Source organism: Barbus barbus, assembly GCF_936440315.1.
Source record: "Barbus barbus genome assembly, chromosome: 47".
Lineage (NCBI taxonomy): Eukaryota > Metazoa > Chordata > Actinopteri > Cypriniformes > Cyprinidae > Barbus > Barbus barbus.
The window spans coordinates 17261787-17280782 of record NC_136725.1 but is presented as its reverse complement, the minus strand read 5'-3'; the positions used below and the strand labels follow the sequence as shown (position 1 = coordinate 17280782).

Sequence of the window (18996 nt, the reverse complement as noted above, 5' to 3'; positions counted from 1 at the left end):
GGAGGATACGACAGTGGAGAAAAGACAGTAAGACTAGACTAAGACTAGATAAGAAAAAAAGAGATTGAGTCAAGTGGAGAAGAGATGAGAATAAAAAGAGGGAAGTGGAGAAAATAAGAGAGAAAAAACTAAGCAAGAGCAGAATACTCCATCTGTGCATTCAGTCTTTCTGTAATTGCATTAGAATTTCAATGGTGCTTTTGAAAAGCACTGAGCAGGAGCAGCCCTCCAGATGAATCAGATGGCGCTGAACATTTAAAGTGAATCGCATGCAAGCTCAACATAAAGTAGCATTGATTAAACTTAATTAGGCTTTTGGTGGGCACTCAGACTACACTCTGTGTGTGTGTGCGCCGTTGCTTTTAAAAGGCACACAATGGATCAGTTCATCTGTAATGAAGAATATTGGCGCTGGCACTCGTGTTTGTTAGTATTTAACAGTCTTTAGTTTACATGAGTCTGTCTCGTCCTAAACAATACCAATGATTAGAGCAAGAAAACCCAAATTAATTCCATTTCGGATGACCAGAGCTGAGCGGAGCCAGCCTAGGAAACCGATGGGACGCCACTGGTTGTTTGAATTCACAGCTCACTGAGTTTTTTCGGATCCCCGGTGGAGTGTAATTGGTATAATTCGTTGGATTAATCAAAATGCAGAGGCCTGGAATTGGGAGGTGCTCTAGCGTGCCGCGCAGCAGAGCGTCTGGGATGCGGCCAGGAGGAATTAACTCCACCGCAAAGCTCCGTCTCTCTTACATAAAGTCTATTTTCTTCATTTAAACCGATCTGCCTCTCGCACAGCGAGATTAGTCAGCACATCACACGTATACATGCATTATGGCCTCCGAGTTACACACAGGATGCGTTTCATGTGTAAACAACACAAGGGCCAAACAATGCGATGTTTTCTCATAATCATCAGAAGTAACGAAAGCTCCATGACGTACGAGAGGCCGAGCGAGATATTCATGTTCAGTCAGAGTTTCCTGCAGTCTCTTATGAAGCACATTACTGACAGTGAGAGATCAGCGGTGTGAGAGATGGAAATGTGAGATCACTCGAGTGTCTTCAGTGCCGGTGTGTGTGTGGGCTTTAAATGCCAGCGCTGTCAGGGATCACACTCTTTTCTTCACTGGAAGAGAAGACCGGAATAAATAAATAAATCTCTCACTGGTCCATTCCACACCGCCATTGCAGATTCAACAGGCCCATGTTTCTCAAACTGTGTTAAAGACACAGTAAAAACAAATAAACACTCCTTTGTTCAAGTTGTCTAGTCTAACTTAATGTAAATATGAACAGAATTATAGCATTGGCGTGTAGCATTCAAGTGTTCTTAATGAGGTAAATGCAGCTTCAACACAATTAACAATCAGAAGCAAAGACATAAATTAGAAACAGTGAGCGTTTTTCTTTTTTTGTTAATAACTGTTGTAATAATATAATGATTAATAATCATGATATATACCACTGTTCAAAAGATTTCTTTTTTTTATGCTCACTGAAGAGCATTTTTGATGAAAAACAGCAAAAGTTACAGTTAAAGTAATTGTTTTCTATTTTAGTATATTTTAAAATGTTATTTATTCCTGTGATGGCAAAGCTAAATTTTCAAGCCTTTTTTCATAATTTTTTCTCTAATATGCTGCTTTGGTGCTTCAAAAAATATTTATTAATATTATCAATGTTAAAATATTTGTTATGCTTAATATTTGTATGATACACATTTTTCAGGATTCTTTGATAGAAGAATAGAATATGTTCAAAAGAGTTTTGCAACATTTTCCATGTATTTACTGTCATTTTTTAACCATTTAACACATCTTTGTTTAATATAAATATTAATCTGATTTAAAAAAATTGACTAACTTGAAAGTATTTTAAGACTCTTTATTGTATTTTTTTTGCCCAGCCTGTTTGTAATCACAAACCTGTAAGTCGGTACTGACACGGCAAAAACTATTATTTTAAGATGTGAGTTATTCTGATGTTTGGTCGATGCAGAATTCTGCAGATTAAGACATCTCCACACGCTTTACGGTATTTAGGCTTCTGGGCTGCTGAGATAAAAAAACACAAACAAATTGACAAATAAAGGGTTGGAATCTTCAGAGACAAACAGACAATCCTGCAGGGATCCTGTCCTGAGATCCTCTCTCTCTCACACAAACACACACTTTGATGCACTTTGAGCTAAATTACAGCCAGGTGAAAATGCTGAACAAGTCCAGAGCTGCATGCTGCCTCTCAGGTTCAAAAATTAGCACTCAAGAGGGACATTTCTGCTAATTAATTCTGAATGTGTAATTAGTGAGAGAAACAGGGAATTTTGAAGAGGTGAGACTGAGAGAGAGAGAGGTATGTGTTGAGAGTGTGTTTATGTTACACAGACAGAATTCTCAGGCTAAGCATATAACACACAAAAGTAGCAAGAGCTGGCTGAAATCAATTCACCAAACCATGTAGACTCAAATATTTGCGTGACTCCGTAAATGTTAAATACTAACTAGCAACTGTGCATTACTTTATGCAATGTATGGGAAGATCAAACATACCAGACTGATCAATGTACCAATTTTTGGTACACTGTAAATGCTCATGCACAGCAAAATTCATCATGTACCCTTGTATCCTCAAGCTAAGCACAAACTTTACTCTATGAGACAACATAACCCCAAAAATAAAATAACACTTAATTTTACCATTTATTCGAACAATCCAAACAAACAAAGCATGCTGGGAACAAGAAATCGACTGCCCATTTTTAGTTAATGCAACAAAAAATTAATGCATCACCAATAACAAAAAGGATGAATTTAGTTTCCATTTGAACTAATGTATCTGCAATGAAATTAAATTGTGATAACATGTTCAAGAACTGTGTTGCAATACCTCATTTTAAACTGAGCAAATCATTTTTTGAGTGTCTATCTGTCTTATATATCAGTACTTTTTTGGGATCAGAAATTATAGTGTATATCAAGATATAATTAAAGAATAATTATTATATACTTTTTAAAGAAATATTTTATTCAGCAAGGTTGCATTAAATCAAAAGTGACAGTAAAGACTTGTATGATGTTACAAAATATTTCTATTTCAACAGAGCTTTTTCAAAACCTTTTGCCCCAAAACATTTAAACAAAAGTGTGTTTTTCCTGGAAATTCAACAAAAATTGTTTGAAAATTAAACAATATGGTAATGCCTACTATTGCATTAAATACTTGACAAATTAACTAATTCATCTCATTTTATTTGAAACTTGGTAAACGCAAAGCAAAACATAATTTCATAAGAAATGCAATTAAAAAAGCTTGCTATTAGTCCAAAGAGAGATTCACATTATGAAATAGATGAGTTAAATACTCTTAACAGTAAAAACTATACTTAATATGAGACTACAGAGGCAATAACTGTGAATGGATTGCAGTAACGTCACACCATTAACTTCAGCCCTGTGAAATCATCCTGATACTCGTAAAACTCTGTCTCCACCTCTTTTGTTTCAGATGGGTTTGTGTGTAAAAGCCCTAATCATCTCCTCTCCTGTTAACGAGGCTTTTCATTAGCCTGACCTGCTGACTTTCTCAGACACACACATATAAACACACACCCTGTTACCATGCCACCCACATGCTGTTGTCACTCTTGGGTCTGGACATCTTTATCAGCCTCAGCAAGATAGCTTTTGGCGCAGAGAGCCCCACAATTGACGTCTTATCAGACCAATCCCTCCGTGTAAAAATAGAAACTGTATTGGAGATCTGCATCCATCTCTCCATGACATTCACACAGCATAGAAAAATCTCTCTGTGTGTAATGAGACGTCGCTGGTGTGACAGAACAAGGCGCGCGTGCGCACACACACGTTCAGATGTTAATGGTGATTTATGTTGTAAGGGCAGATATTCATAAAAGCACATATTGGTCTTATAGGTGGAATGTGTGTGTGTTTGCTGCTCAATCATTTTCAAAAACCTCCACATAGCGTCTTTCCATTTGTTTGCCACGAACAGCATGTCGATGTCCTAAATATTTCTGTTTTATTTGAAATTCAATTAGTGCAAAAATAGGTTAATTTCCCATTCCATGTATGTGTATATTGATCATAACTTACTCTAAATTCACACAAAGCTTCCTCCACAGTTCACAAAGACCATTTACAGAAACAAAGCTGCAAAAAATGCTTCAAAAATGGTTATGACATTAAAACAGCATTTGCAGATTATAAAAAAAAAAAAAAACTGTGATCACATCTGATTTGTAAGTAAATGCTAATCCAGGTTAGGCAATCATAATGGGTCGTTTTCAAAGCTCTTAAAGGTACAGTAACAAAAACAGCTTTTTATTCTAAGGGTCATAGAGAAAGAAAAATGTTCCTGAAAAAGTTAAATTATGGCTCTTTTAGCAGGAGAACCCTTTATCAACTGTGTAAGTGGCCTTACAAAAAAATTAAAGGATTAAGCATAAAATATGATTCCTTTACACTAAGAAAAAAACTCTGACATAAATCACTGAAGACTAAAAGTATCAGATCTCCTACAGGTAAGCAGAACCTGCCCATGGCTGTAGATGTGTGTGTTTGTGTGTGACAGATCTGTTGAAGAGGAGGATGGAGAAGCAGGTCTTCATCCTTCACTCCATCAAGAGAGAGAGAGAGAGAGTGAGAGTGTGTGTGTGTGTGTGTGTCTGTGTGTGTGTGTGTGTGTGTGTGTGTGTCTGTGTCTGTGTGTGTGTCTGTGTGTGTGTGTGTGTCTGTGTCTGTGTGTGTCTGTGTGTGTGTGTGTGTGTGTGTGTGTGTGTGTGTGTGTCTGTGTCTGTGTGTCTGTCTGTGTGTGTGTGTCTGTGTGTGTGTGTGTGTGTGTGTGTCTGTCTGTGTGTCTGTGTCTGTACATTATATGTGAGTGTGTCTCTGATAAGGGCCAGTGGGCTGCTTTGTCCTCTAGAGATAAAAGACCTGAAATGAAATCTGAAGACTGAAAGGACTCTGGCCTGCCCCAAGAGCTTAGAGAGAGAGAGAAGGAGAGAGGGAAAGAGGAAATGGTCTACTAGAGAAAAAAAAGAGAGAGAATGCACAAGCATGTGAGAGAAAGGAAACGCGAATGAAAGACAGTCTCAGGTACTTGTGGAGAGTTTCACAGCTTTTCATTGGTCTATTGAACAGTAGGACCAGAGGCTTCCTGTTGAGTAGATCTGGATTAAATAACTGCTACATGAAGCACTCTCATATGACAACACACACAAACAGTCGGATGTTTACACTTCTCCTATGAAAAGACTGAAACTTTGACAGCAATTACATGCCAGGGTAATATCACATAATTGCACATTTTAAACTAGAAAATCAAAGCAAACTATGAGGGTAAATGTAAATCCTTGTTTGAAAGTGTTGTAAAACTTGGAGAACAATAATACAATAAATAGAAAGAATAGAGAGAAAGAAAGAATGAAAAAGACAATGATGGATACTCTTTAGAGAATGACTATGTTATATAGAATAAATAACAAATAAAACAAAAAAATATATATTTTTTAAATCACAGAATAGAGAGTATGACAGAATGATACATACAGTACAGATAAATATAGAGAATGACAGAACTATATAGAAATATAAAATGATAGAATGATACAACAACAGATAGATAGACAGACAGACAGAGATACTCTACAGAAAGAGTATGATATATAGATATTATAAGAGAATATGATAGGTACTGTACACAGAATTAAAGAATATAAAATAAGAGAACAATATATAGAAAGAGAAAATGATAGAATGATAAAACGACAGACAGACATATACTCTACAGAAGGAGAATGATAGAGAATATTATGATAGATCCTGTACAGAGAATGCTGGTACAATGTAGAGAGAATAATATATATAGCGAGATGGAGAGAACGATCTATAAAGAGTGCTAGTAATTGAGTGCTTGTGTTTATGTCTATTGTTTTCAGGTGCTACGTTTTTCACTATGCACATGAGAAATGAGTCATTCTACATCTGCACACACAAAGGAGAGAAAATGAGTTGCAAAGGAATGGATGGATGGAGAGAGAAATGAGAACAAAGGAGCAGAGCAGCAAAAACAAAAAAAGAGAGAGGTATGTGTTGAGAGTGTGTTTATGTTACACAGACAGAATTCTCAGGCTAAGCATATAACACACAAAAGTAGCAAGAGCTGGCTGAAACCAATTCACCAAACCATGTAGACTCAAATATTTGCGTGACTCCGCAAATGTTAAATACTAACTAGCAACTGTGCATTACTTTATGTAATGTATGGGAAGATCAAACATACCAGACTGATCAATGTACCAATTTTTGGTACACTGTAAATGCTCATGCACAGCAAAATTCATCATGTACCCTTGTATCCTCAAGCTAAGCACAAACTTTACTCTATGAGACAACATAACCCCAAAAATAAAATAACACTTAATTTTACCATTTATTCGAACAATCCAAACAAACAAAGCATGCTGGGAGCAAGAAATCGACTGCCAATTTTTAGTTAATGCAACAAAAAATTAATGCATCACCAATAACAAAAAGGATGAATTTAGTTTCCATTTGAACTAATGTATCTGCAAAGGAGAATGATAGAGAATATTATGATAGATACTGTACAGAGAATGCTGATACAATGTAGAGAGAATATATAGCGAGATGGAGAGAACGATATATAAAGAGTGCTAGTAATTGAGTGCTTGTGTTTATGTCTATTGTTTTCAGGTGCTATGTTTTTCACTATGCACATGAGAAATGAGTCATTCTACATCTGCACACACAAAGGAGAGATGGATGGAGAGTTGCAAAGGAATGGATGGATGGAGAGAGAAATGAGAACAAAGGAGCAGAGCAGCAAAGACAAAAATTGGTTTTGTAAAGGGACAGAGAAGAGATGTGACATTTACAGAAATAAAAGATGAAACCGGGATGAGGAAAGAGAGTCTCTTGGGAACACTCCTCTAGAAGATACGAGGGCTGGAGCGCTTTGGGGGAAAAATGTTACAGAGAGAGAAAAAGGGAATATTGTGTGTGCGCTTGTGTGTTAAGGTAGTGCAGATATATATAAATCTGTTCCTTCAACTCTGACAGCAGTGAACAGCCCAGCAACTGAGACCTCCCCACTTTCAAAGACCTCTTCCTCTCTATTCTCACATCACACACGCAAATCAAAGAGTCTCTGTAATCTGCTGTGATTCCTGCCACAATGAGAGAGACGGCGGGTGGGAACGCTCATAGAGAGACGGGTGGACGAATACACTGACTCCGGAACACATGGTAAAACATGCCCTGCTGCTCTGAGATCAGCTTATAAGACAAACTGCCTGATCTTCCTCACCTGAGCAAGAACCTAATGCAATATTCATGAGAGTCTCCGCCTCTCCGCCGCTGCACTTAATAGTGGCTGTGACTCAATTTTGCTTTGCGAAATATGATTGATTTTCTCTGAATCACTCTTACATGAAAAACAGACTAGTGGAGAGTGTCCTCGTCAAAATGTAAATGACACCAAAGGGGATCCCAGAGACTCCACACACATATATAAGGCCCGTGAGCCCGTCAATCTAATTTAAACCCCTGACAAGCGTGCGACAGAAGCAATCGCGCAGGAGAAACCAGATTCACGTTCAGCTCAATAAGAGACGCGTTACCATCACCATGCCAACAGCAATCACTGCGCCGATAAGAGATAAAATGTAAGAATGATTGACAGCCTGTCAGCTCAGCTCATCTTCACAAAATATTACTGTTATCAACAAGAGAGAGTTAACTCTTTCAAAAGAGTCGTACGAGTTGCCTTAGTTTGAAGACGCAATTATGAATCAAGAATTAGATTCCTTGGCAAATCAAGACTGTTATAATTGAAACGTTAAATCTAACTAAGCGACAAAGTCTGTTAGTTAGCAATCGTCTGACAGCTCAGAGCAGCATGGCAGAGCTTTACTCGATAGAGTGAGCCAAGCTCCTGATGTTTGGATCTGATCGAAATTGTCTGTCAGAGTTCAAGTCCAGATGAGCTGATGAGTGCTGTCCAATCCTCCTGATTCACATTCATCTGACGTGTCTCTCACTGAAGACCTCAGCGATCCAGCTCTCTCAGAAATACTCAAGATTTACAGCTCCTCTTGTGGGATTGAGATGTGTGTTAAACATTCATTTATTGTTCTGTGACAGATTAAATAAAAGAGAATTTTCGACTGGACAAACATGAGAAAATCAAAAGTCTTTAAAATAGGGCTGTCGAATATAAAAGTAAAACTAAATATATACTTAACACGGATATATTTATTTAATGCAGCTAACACTTACCTTATTTGACATTTTGTTCAATACACGCACATTAAACTACCATTAACCAAATGATGACAAGCTTTAAAACTGCTAAATAGTGACTACTATTTGTGTGATACTTTGGCCTGACTTAAAGTACAAGGTATCAGATGCTGACAGGAGGTGTGTAGATTCTCTCTCTTGGCTACTGGAGGGAAACAGCTGTTAGTGATGCTCACTGCATTAGAAATTTATAAGATATGCCGTGAAATGCTGCCAGCACTTGTTTAATAAGAAAACAGTTCCCTGCAGGCTAAATGCACATTTCCACTGCCTAATATTTACAGACTCCTTGATCAACAGACGGACAATAGGTTTGCACTCAAAACAGACAAACACTATTTATAATTGGCCAGCTGTGTAGACCTGGACGATGTCACGACCGCTGTCCCTCCCAATGCTGAGGCCGTCCACTTTAGTACAGAGAGAGTGTTGGACAAAACCTTTCAGAGGACAATCTGTGATCTAAGAGCCACTGACTTTTCCAAATACAAGTCCAGCTCTTGTTGAAAAATAACAGAGCAGGAAGAGGAATCTTTTCCTCTTGAGCAAACATTCCAGGCTGCTCAATATGAAATTCACCAAGAAAATGGAAGCAGATTTCTTGAATGTGTTAAAAACATCTCAAAATACACTAGCTTATACTTATACTCATGTAACCCAGGTCGCATACGTGTATATCAACACTGCATTTGTGTCTGTTAATATAATGTATTTCCTCCGAAGTACACAGAAAATAAATCTTTCTGATGGCATATCAGGATTTTTGCGGACAGGGATTTGATAGGGCATATTGGACAGGTCAGTAAGCTATTAGAAGATATAGCACACACATTCAGAATAAACCGGGAATGTAATATGTTTGCACAAGGATATATTTGATAAACACACTGTGGACTCAGCATTCCTCAACGCTGGCCTCAATCTGAGAGAGTTTAACCTGTGTTAAGGTCCCTGATTCCCTCCCACAAGTCTGTATATTTACAGCACATACATTAGCTCTAGGAGATTAAAAGGTCAAAGGCCGCATACGATGACAATTGAGAGGCAGTATTTTCATTTCCAGGGGAGATGACGGGCTCCCCGACACAGCCCGTCTGCCTCTCTTCCTGTCAGATCTCTCCAACACCAGTACAATTGTAACTGGAACCCCACAGGAACTGGTTAGAAATACAAAACATTCTTCATGCTGACGCAAAGTTGACTGACGCCTGGTTTTCTCTCTTCTGTTTCAGGGTATATATAGACCCTGAAACAGAAGAGAGAAAAGCAGGCTTCACTCAGTTTCACTCACACAAGCACATATCTATATATAGTTTGAGCTGTGAAAACACACATACATTATATTTTTTATACATTTTTTAAATAATATTATCAACGATTGTTTTCTTTTTTTTTTCCTTTTGGAAAAGCAATACATCAATTATGTAACATTTAACTGTTCTATTGCTTTTTCAAAAAAAGATGATATTTGATCATTTAAAATGTTTGTGCTTATTTAAAAATCATTTGCAAAATATATGGTAATATTTATTGGAGTAATAATAATTTAGATAAAGTATTTTTTAATGAACATGGTTAACTTCATTCAACTTGAATTCAATTTGGTAGCATTGATAGTATGATCTTTATATTACATTAAAGGTGGAGAATAGGCTGACGTGATTTTACTTCATTTTTTACATTTTATTTAAAAGCTGCACTTTTAACAGGAATGTGTAGTTTGATGAATGTTCGATGAATGTTTTATTTGAAGAATTTAAAGATGAAGAAAGAAAAGAGAGATGGTTTCTGATGAATAACAGAGCTGTCAACGTCCTGCTCTTGATTGTGGATCTGACCATCTTGTTCTCTACAATCAGTCTGAATAAAAACAGAATATCAATGACAACTAACAAAGCACTCATGCACAAATGAATACTGTAATATGCCACAAAGTTATCAGACTCAAACAGACAGACACACACACACACACACACACACACACACACACAGAGAGAGGTTGGGGACTGTGTTGAGTCCAGGGAACGCCGATCCAGGTAAGGAGATTACAGACGCATACAATACCACCTTCTGTTCGTCTTCCAGGAACAATCCGGTTCTCTGGAGCATCCAGGAAACACACAAAACAAAACCTCGTCCATGGCCAAATATTCCTAACTCAGCCCAACACCTGCTCCTCTCTCGCTCCCTTTCTTTTCTCTATGCTGCTCAACAATAAAAGTCATAATTCATGCTCTCTGTTGATCAAACTGAGACGCTGTTACTTTTACTTACATCATTTGAAAATCACAAAGTTCCAGCTGTAATCAGACGCTCGTTCGGAAGTCTGTTGAGCAGGACCATCAGCATTCGTGACGTTACACCGGCTTTCATCATCCCGGCAGACTTTTATATTCAGGGAAATTGGGTGAGCAAAAGCAGCAGAACTTCTGCCATGGGAATTACAGGTGTGACTGCGCTACTGCGTCTTTTATTGCGATGAGAAAAAATGTATTCTTTGAGAAAAATGTGCTTGAGACAGATGAACAAATGTGGTAGTGATGCAAAAGAAAATGTTAATGTGTGTAACATTTAATGCAGAATGACGGGAACTGAGCTTTCTCCATCAGCACCGCTTTAAAACTGTCCTCCTACACGCGGAGTCGAAATAAAAACCTAGACTAAACCACCTCTCGCCAACATCCCGTCAAAAGCACCTTGTGTCAGACGCAAGCAGGGTGTTTGACAGGGAAATGAGGGTTTGGATTACACAAGTGTTTTAGATGCCATACTGAAATATGTGAATTACTGCAGTAAACAGAGGACCAGAGAGAGATGCAGCCTTCAAGTCCTCCTGGGAACTCCTTACTTAACAGTTTGGAAATAATAATTACGTGATATGCATTCAAATGATTTTGGTTAGAATAAATTTCATGTGTTGGCCATTTTCTCTCTTTTTTTTCCACAACAATCTATCCATCTACTGTACCTATCCATCTATCAATTCACCCAACTATCTATCCATCCATCTATGGTTTATCTATCCATCCATTCATAAATCTGTCCATTTATCTACCATCTATCTGTATATCATTCATTAGTCTATCCATCCATCCATCCAACTATAATCTTGTCTATATTTCTATCCATCCAGCTATCCACCTGTATATCTATCCACTCAACTATAATCTGTCTATATATCTATCATCTATCTATCCACCTGTATATCTAAAGTATCTACATATATTCATACATTTAATCAGACATCTCAGAATATGTATTCAAAAACATAAGACTTTTCATTACTTAAAGATGTTTTGTTATTAACAGCTGTCTGAATTCCACAGGAAACGTACATCTCTTCACACATAGTCACAAGTTTCAATATGACTGAAAAGTGTAGCTGAAAGTGTTTTTCGCTTGAACATTAAACCAAAACCCTGACTGTATTCTTAAGAAAAACGCAACAACCTTACATAAACAATGTGACCGATATCATATACAATTGTAAAAATAACTTGCTATAAAGTTAGTTTGTATGATGGCATGTTATTGCAAACACAGTGTGTGTTCTGGCAGAGCGAGGGCTGTATGGCCTTTGGGTATTCACTGTAACGGCACACAAACGGCTCACAAAAGCAACCAGCAGAGCCCTGATGAAAATCACACCATTACATCTGTAATTAACAGCATGAAATCCTGCCACAAAACCCCTTCAATGTCTGAATAACATCCCTGATCCATGCGCCCACAGGAGAGCCAATGCACGTTCCCACAATGCACTGGGGCAGCAGGACTGATGGAGCTTTGGAGCTCAATTTCCAACACAATCATCCTCATTTCAGCCTGAAAATGCCAGAGAAATTCTGCTGCAGTCTCTTTAGTGAAAGGAGAGAGTGAGTGTAAGAGAGAGAGAGGAAAAGAGGGGGAGAAATAATGGAGGCGGACAAAGAGCGTCTTTTAACAGCAGTTTAACAGTCACCTGGAGGGCAAGAAGGACACGAGAGAGAAAGGAGACAGTAGTGTGAAAGAACGTGTGTGCGTGTGAGGGATATGGACTCTTGCAATCTAAAAATCACACACATTTACTCTCTTTTTAATCGCTCTCTCTTTTTCCCTCTCTTAAATGTTCTGTACTGTACACTCTCTCAAGTAAATATCACATTCACAATTATTACAAATTTATAATCTTAAAAAGAAGAAGAACTTCAAAAAAACATGTAAGGCAAACAAGTAATGTTTTTGTTCACGGATTCGTCAACTTAAACATTTTTGGCTGACATTGACATACCATGAGTGAAAATGAGTTTTTTCTCTTCTGCTTAGTAATACATTAATGAATAAAGAAAATGACAAAATGTGACAAAGACTGGAGTAATGACAGCTGAAAATTCAGCTTTGCCATCACAGGAATAAATTACATTTTAAAATATATTCAAATAGAAAACAGTTGTTTTACTTTACTTTACTTAAATATCAGGGCTCGACATTAACGCTTGTCCGCTTGTCCAGTAAATTGACTTGCCTAATCGGACAGGTAACTGTATCGAAAATGTCAATAGCAAAAACAATAATAACTGCCTTTATTTGTGATATAACCTCACCGTTTGCGATAATATCGTAATCATTGTTTTAACGATGTGCAATTTGACATTATCGAGTATATTGCAAGAATCAAACAAAACACACCTACAGAATGTACGCATACATTACGTAAAGAGTAACGTAGGTTAGACTAGCACACGTGTATTTAACACGTGCATGACTCAGTATTAAAATGCATGAAGAATGATTAGAAAATTCAAGGTATGGGGGCAGAAAATGTATATATTTATAGAATTTCATATAGTTAAACAACATCACACGAAGATTGAGCGCTATTTTTTTTTTTTGCTTTAAAAATCAGCATGATTACAAATGTGATTTTATACAACAGTTCAATAAACAAGTTAATATTAAGAGACTTACGTTTTAGACACCATATTTCCTGTTTTTGCTCTATTTCGCCAACAGAAATAATTCCAAACACAGCCACAGCACTGTTTTGCATCTCTGAGCAACATGACGGCGTTTCCTTTCTGAATGAATCAACCGTTTAAATGATTCGTTTCAATTGCAATGACTTGCTTATTAACAGTGACTTGATGCACCTACTGGCGGTTTTAATTTCACATTTACAGTATTTTTTTTTTTTTTTTATAATTTCAATATCAGTATTCAATGTTTTATGTATCAAAACATTATCAAAACATTATTTATTAATTTGTAACTGCAGATTAAAGCAAAATCTACTACATATACTCTACAAACACTATACTATGTTTTGTATAACTACAAAAAACAATTATATTTATAACTCAATTTAAAACATTCTCTTTTTCTCTCTGGGCAAGTAACTATTATACACGGACAGGTAAATGTCAAACTTACTTGTCCAAAGGACAACCGCATGAGAATGCTTAGTGTCAAGCCCTGGTGTTGATCTTCTATTTAACAATAAATAGTAATTAAATTTAAGTTTGGGTTAAGTTTTTAGACCTAATTGTAACCTTATAATGTAAAAGGGCTCCCTATAGTTTTAAGCATAAGCTGAGATAGATTTTTATCACTAAGAAAATTTAAACTATTTCTAACCGTGACATTAAAACCTATATGTGTAAACCTATTTGTGTACAGTTACACCCTATATATAGCATAATTACTTAAAGAGAGATCTAATGGTCTTACCTCTATGTCTGTTTGTAGTTTTGTCAAACATCAGCATGGCGTCCTCCACCTGAAAAACACAACAACACGCACTCGTGAGTCAAAGAACATACAAAGTGTAAAGTACAAAAAAGACCAGAAAAACATACTAACAATAGTAAAGTAATTTGAACTCTTTGTATGATTACATTTAGGGCTGTAGCGATCGAATATTTTAGTAATCGAGTATTCTACCAAAAATGTAATCGATTAATCGGATAAGAATGACTTTTTCTTTATTAAACAACAATACTAAACATACAAGAGAAAATAAGACGGGTCTCTTAAAATGAACAAGCAATTTGTTTCCCTTTTAGAAAAATTAACATTTTTATTGCTGAAATTGCATATATTAATAACTCTGAAAACTAAACCCATTTAGTGCATTTAATTGCCATATTACATTCAAAATCCAAAGACAAATATAAAAACAAATTTCAAATTACTTAAAAAAAAGATCAACATAGCACAACCTAAAACTAAGACATAAATCAAAATAATAGTAATAAAAAATAATAAAACCTAAACATGACTTTCAAGTTCCAGCCTAACCACAGCTCAGGCATGACTTAAGTCTTTACTGTCTTCTTAGAAGGCGTTGTGGCTTTTGTAAGAGGCAAAAACTAGTGGGCAGGAAGCTAATGTGGAACAAAAACAAGAGTCCATACACATAACATTTATTAAGACATTCTTCAGCAACATGAATTTAAAGTTATTTGGAGAATAAACCCTCTTAATTGTTTCTCTGCATACTGGTGTATGTGTGTGTGTAATCCTTTAAAGGAGCATGTGGTTGCAAGCACAGTGCTCTGTATGTAGTTACAGTAAATGGCAGGGATGCACTGAAATGAAAATTCTGGGCCGAAACCGAGAATTATGGATGTGTTTGGTCAAAAACCGAAACTGCTTTGTAATAATTTCTTTTTTTTTTTATTAAATAAAGTAATTTTGTAAGACTTTTTAATTAAAATTTTAATGACACCGAATTTGAAAAACAAGCCAATAAAATAACCACACTTTTATTGAAAGAAAATTGGATAGAAAATATATTAATATTAAATATCACTATTTTTATTCAGTTCTATGCAACAGAATCAGACATAACTGTGGCTGTTGTTGTTTTTGACTAATTATCCAAATAATGTATAGTCCTGCAAACAGGGCTTTTCATTTCTCAAAATGCGGTGGGGGTGGTACCATCCTGATCATGTGCACACAATGTACCCAACCCTTCAAGTGGCTGAAACAAACACTTTGTACACGCTACATATTTTAGGTGTTATAATAATTATAGCTATGATTAAAGAAAATTACAATTATAAAGTTATGTTTTATTTTCTCTCACCTAATGTTTTATTGTTATTTATTCTTAAAATAGCCTTATGAAATGTTCTCTTTTTCCTCAGAAATTCTGTGTTGTGTACCTGGTTATTAAATGAAGGCATGAAACAATTTAATTTATCTTTAAATTATTGAAAATTAAACTTTTTGGCAAACAAAGGGGATTTACTATTAAAATTAAAACATGGAAGAAATGTTGTGTGATCATTCCTTAAAAAATTAAGTTTTCATAATTTTAGAAGTAGTAGTACTAGTAAGCCTATGTACATTCTGCTGAACAAATATATTTCTGCTGCAATGTCTTCAAATTTAACCGGACTTTTATTTTGAAGGGTTGCCGTGAATACCTTTACATTTCTGTGTGAATGTGATATGACCCTAGTTTTACTCAAATGAAACGGTGAAACGCTCATGAAGTGACTCCTTCAGAGCAATTCTGGAGATGTTGTTTGTGTGTATGTCCTCATTTAGAGGCAGACGCTGAAATCACCGCGAGCATCACTCTCAGTGATGAGAGTAAAACCTGAACACTGCTGGGCGGCGCGGCACATATTTTCGGCGGCCGAAAATTAAGTGCACCCCTAGTAAATGGACTAAACGATTCTTTGAAGCACATAATTTGCCTCAATGATTTTTTTGTATTAGAGTTACTCAAGGAATCGTTTCAGCCCTAATTACATTTAATTATTATCCAAGCAAAACATTAATAAGACCAGATCAATAAGACAATAATATGTCAAGCAGCACCTTTTTATAACAAACATGTTCCTCATGACAAATGTACTTCCGTCATAACTAAAAGTTTCTGTGGAGTATTGCTCAACAGGACAAATGCATGACAAGAAACCTTTGTATGACACAGGCAGATTCTTAAAAGAAAACACACAGAATCCTGCATAGACACCAGAGTCCAGAGTAATTTGCCCTTCATGACTCACACATGAGAAAGAGAGGGAGAGAGAGAGAGAGACCGAGTCAGTCTCAGGCGGAGACAAAGCGGTCCATGTGTCCGTGCACTGCCTGCCTCCTGGATATGGTCGCTAGGTAACATGAGGAGTTGTCTGAGTGTAAGAGACAGACTGTCCAGCACAGCGGGGGACCCCAGTATGAGGCCGGTGGCTAGAAACACACACACATACAGGGGTCATGGCGTGTCTTTAATAGAGAGGTATTAAAATATCATAGCAGCAGGAGTCAAGCCTGCACCTCCCACATGAGCCCGACAGCCAACCAGAACACATTCAAATGGACCTACTGTACAATACAGTGCTTCCACTTGGAGCAACGCAGGGTTAAACACTCTGACCATGGACAAAATGAGAACAGACATTTCTCTGAAAATATGGGTTAATGGCAGCAAGCAAACCTGAGCCTGCTGCCCTCGGAGCAAACCAGATCAGAAAACACCAGACCAGACCATATCATACCCTACTATACCAGTCCAGTCTATTACATATCACACATTCATATCAGACCAGACCACATTAGACCAGACTGTATCAGACCTTACTATACCAGTCTATGCTATTGCACATCACAAACATCATATGTCAGACCAGATCATATCATACTCTGCTATATCAGTCTAGTCCAGGGGTTCCCAAACTTTTCCATTCCATGACCCCCACCTAGACAAGTATAATCTATTTCACGACCCACCAAAATATTTGAGATCAAAAAACAATTGACATTACTTTAAGCTTAATCTTAATTAAAAGTTTAATATGGCAGAAATTAATCATTTAAAAAAAATCCATTTTATTTTATAGTACAATTGTAAAATTTCACTACTAATATTTAAGTTTTAATTTCTTTGTTTACAGACATTAAAATATGAAACATGTCCATAAAAACTCCACATCATACCCTCCCATACCAGCCTATTACATATATTACACACATCATATATCAGACCAAACCAAACCAGACCATATCATACCTTACTCCACATCATACCCTGCCATACCAGTCTAGTCTATTACATATCACATCACATATCAGACCAGATCACACCTAGATCACACTCAGTCTAGACTAGTCTACTGTAATTCATATCACATATATTAAACTAGACAAGTCCAGTCCAGACCAGACCATCCCATGCCATATCATAACAGTCTAGTCTATTGTAGTTCATACAGCAAACTATATACCAAACCAGTTCAGACAGTCCATAATTTATCATACCAGACAAGTCTAGTCTGTAGTGCCATACCAGGCCACTCCAGATCATATCATACATTATAACACATCAGTCCAGTCTAATCTATTGTAGTTCATATAATATTACATATCAGACCAGACCCTATTAGACCAAATCAGTCAAGACCATACCATAACTATACCAATACAGATTAGTGTACTGTAATTCAAATCATATCTGTTTACTAGGATGAGAGTTGCTGAAATCGCGTTTGGTCTCGTACTGTATCGTGTATCTTGTCAGTGTGTGCACTTGCTTGGCCATTTGTAGTTGATAAACAGGAAAGTGGGTTCAAGCGCCAGCAGAAGGCAGTGTAATGAAGTGGTCTTTAAGAGAAGCAGTCTATCAGCGGAAGTTTAAAATCAGCTCGTAAGTGTATTTACTTGTCTCAGTGTTTAGCGCATTTGCCGTTGCTAGGAAACGCTTATTTTGTTTACTAGGATGAGAGTTGCTGAAATCGCGTTTGGTCTCGTACTGTATCGTGTATCTTGTCAGTGTGTGCACTTGCTTGGCCATTTGTAGTTGATAAACAGGAAAGTGGGTTCAAGCGCCAGCAGAAGGCAGTGTAATGAAGTGGTCTTTAAGAGAAGCAGTCTATCAGCGGAAGTTTAAAATCAGCTCGTAAGTGTATTTACTTGTCTCAGTGTTTAGCGCATTTGCCGTTGCTAGGAAACGCTTATTTTGTTTACTAGGATGAGAGTTGCTGAAATCGCGTTTGGTCTCGTACTGTATCGTGTATCTTGTCAGTGTGTGCACTTGCTTGGCCATTTGTAGTTGATAAACAGGAAAGTGGGTTCAAGCGCCAGCAGAAGGCAGTGTAATGAAGTGGTCTTTAAGAGAAGCAGTCTATCAGCGGAAGTTTAAAATCAGCTCGTAAGTGTATTTACTTGTCTCAGTGTTTAGCGCATTTGCCGTTGCTAGGAAACGCTTATTTTGTTTACTAGGATGAGAGTTGCTGAAATCGCGTTTGGTCTCGTACTGTATCGTGTATCTTGTCAGTGTGTGCACTTGCTTGGCCATTTGTAGTTGATAAACAGGAAAGTGGGTCCAGCTGAATTGAAATGATCATTTGTTGGTTTGGTATAATAATGGTTATTATACCGCGGCAGCGGTCGCGGCAGTCGTCGTGTGAAGCCCTCTTAGTGTGAAGACCAAAGAGTGTAAAGACCATCGACTCTACCGTGCGACTCCACCGGGCAGGGACACCGGCAAGGGATAGTAGTAGCTTTTTATTTAATTTTTTCATTGATATGTTTATTATTGAAATGTTGTTGTTATATGCATGTGTTAATTTTATTTTATTTCTTTATTTTCTTAAATATGTGGGTAGATAGTATTTATAGAGTTGTAACTTTTTAGTTTTAGTTACTTTTTCTTATT

The 18996-nt window shown here is 36.9% G+C and overlaps 1 protein-coding gene across 2 annotated transcripts in view; it reads right to left on the bottom strand.

The window, feature by feature from the left end:
- Positions 1–18996, bottom strand: part of LOC306866126 (RNA-binding protein Musashi homolog 2-like) — a 154465-nt gene that overhangs the window by 40987 nt on the left and 94482 nt on the right. For both annotated transcript variants that reach the window (XM_079411153.1, XM_079411152.1), the window contains exon 7: positions 14055–14103. In XM_079411153.1, coding sequence (XP_079267279.1) covers positions 14055–14103 — 49 coding nt within the window. The remainder of the gene's footprint in view (positions 1–14054; positions 14104–18996) is intronic.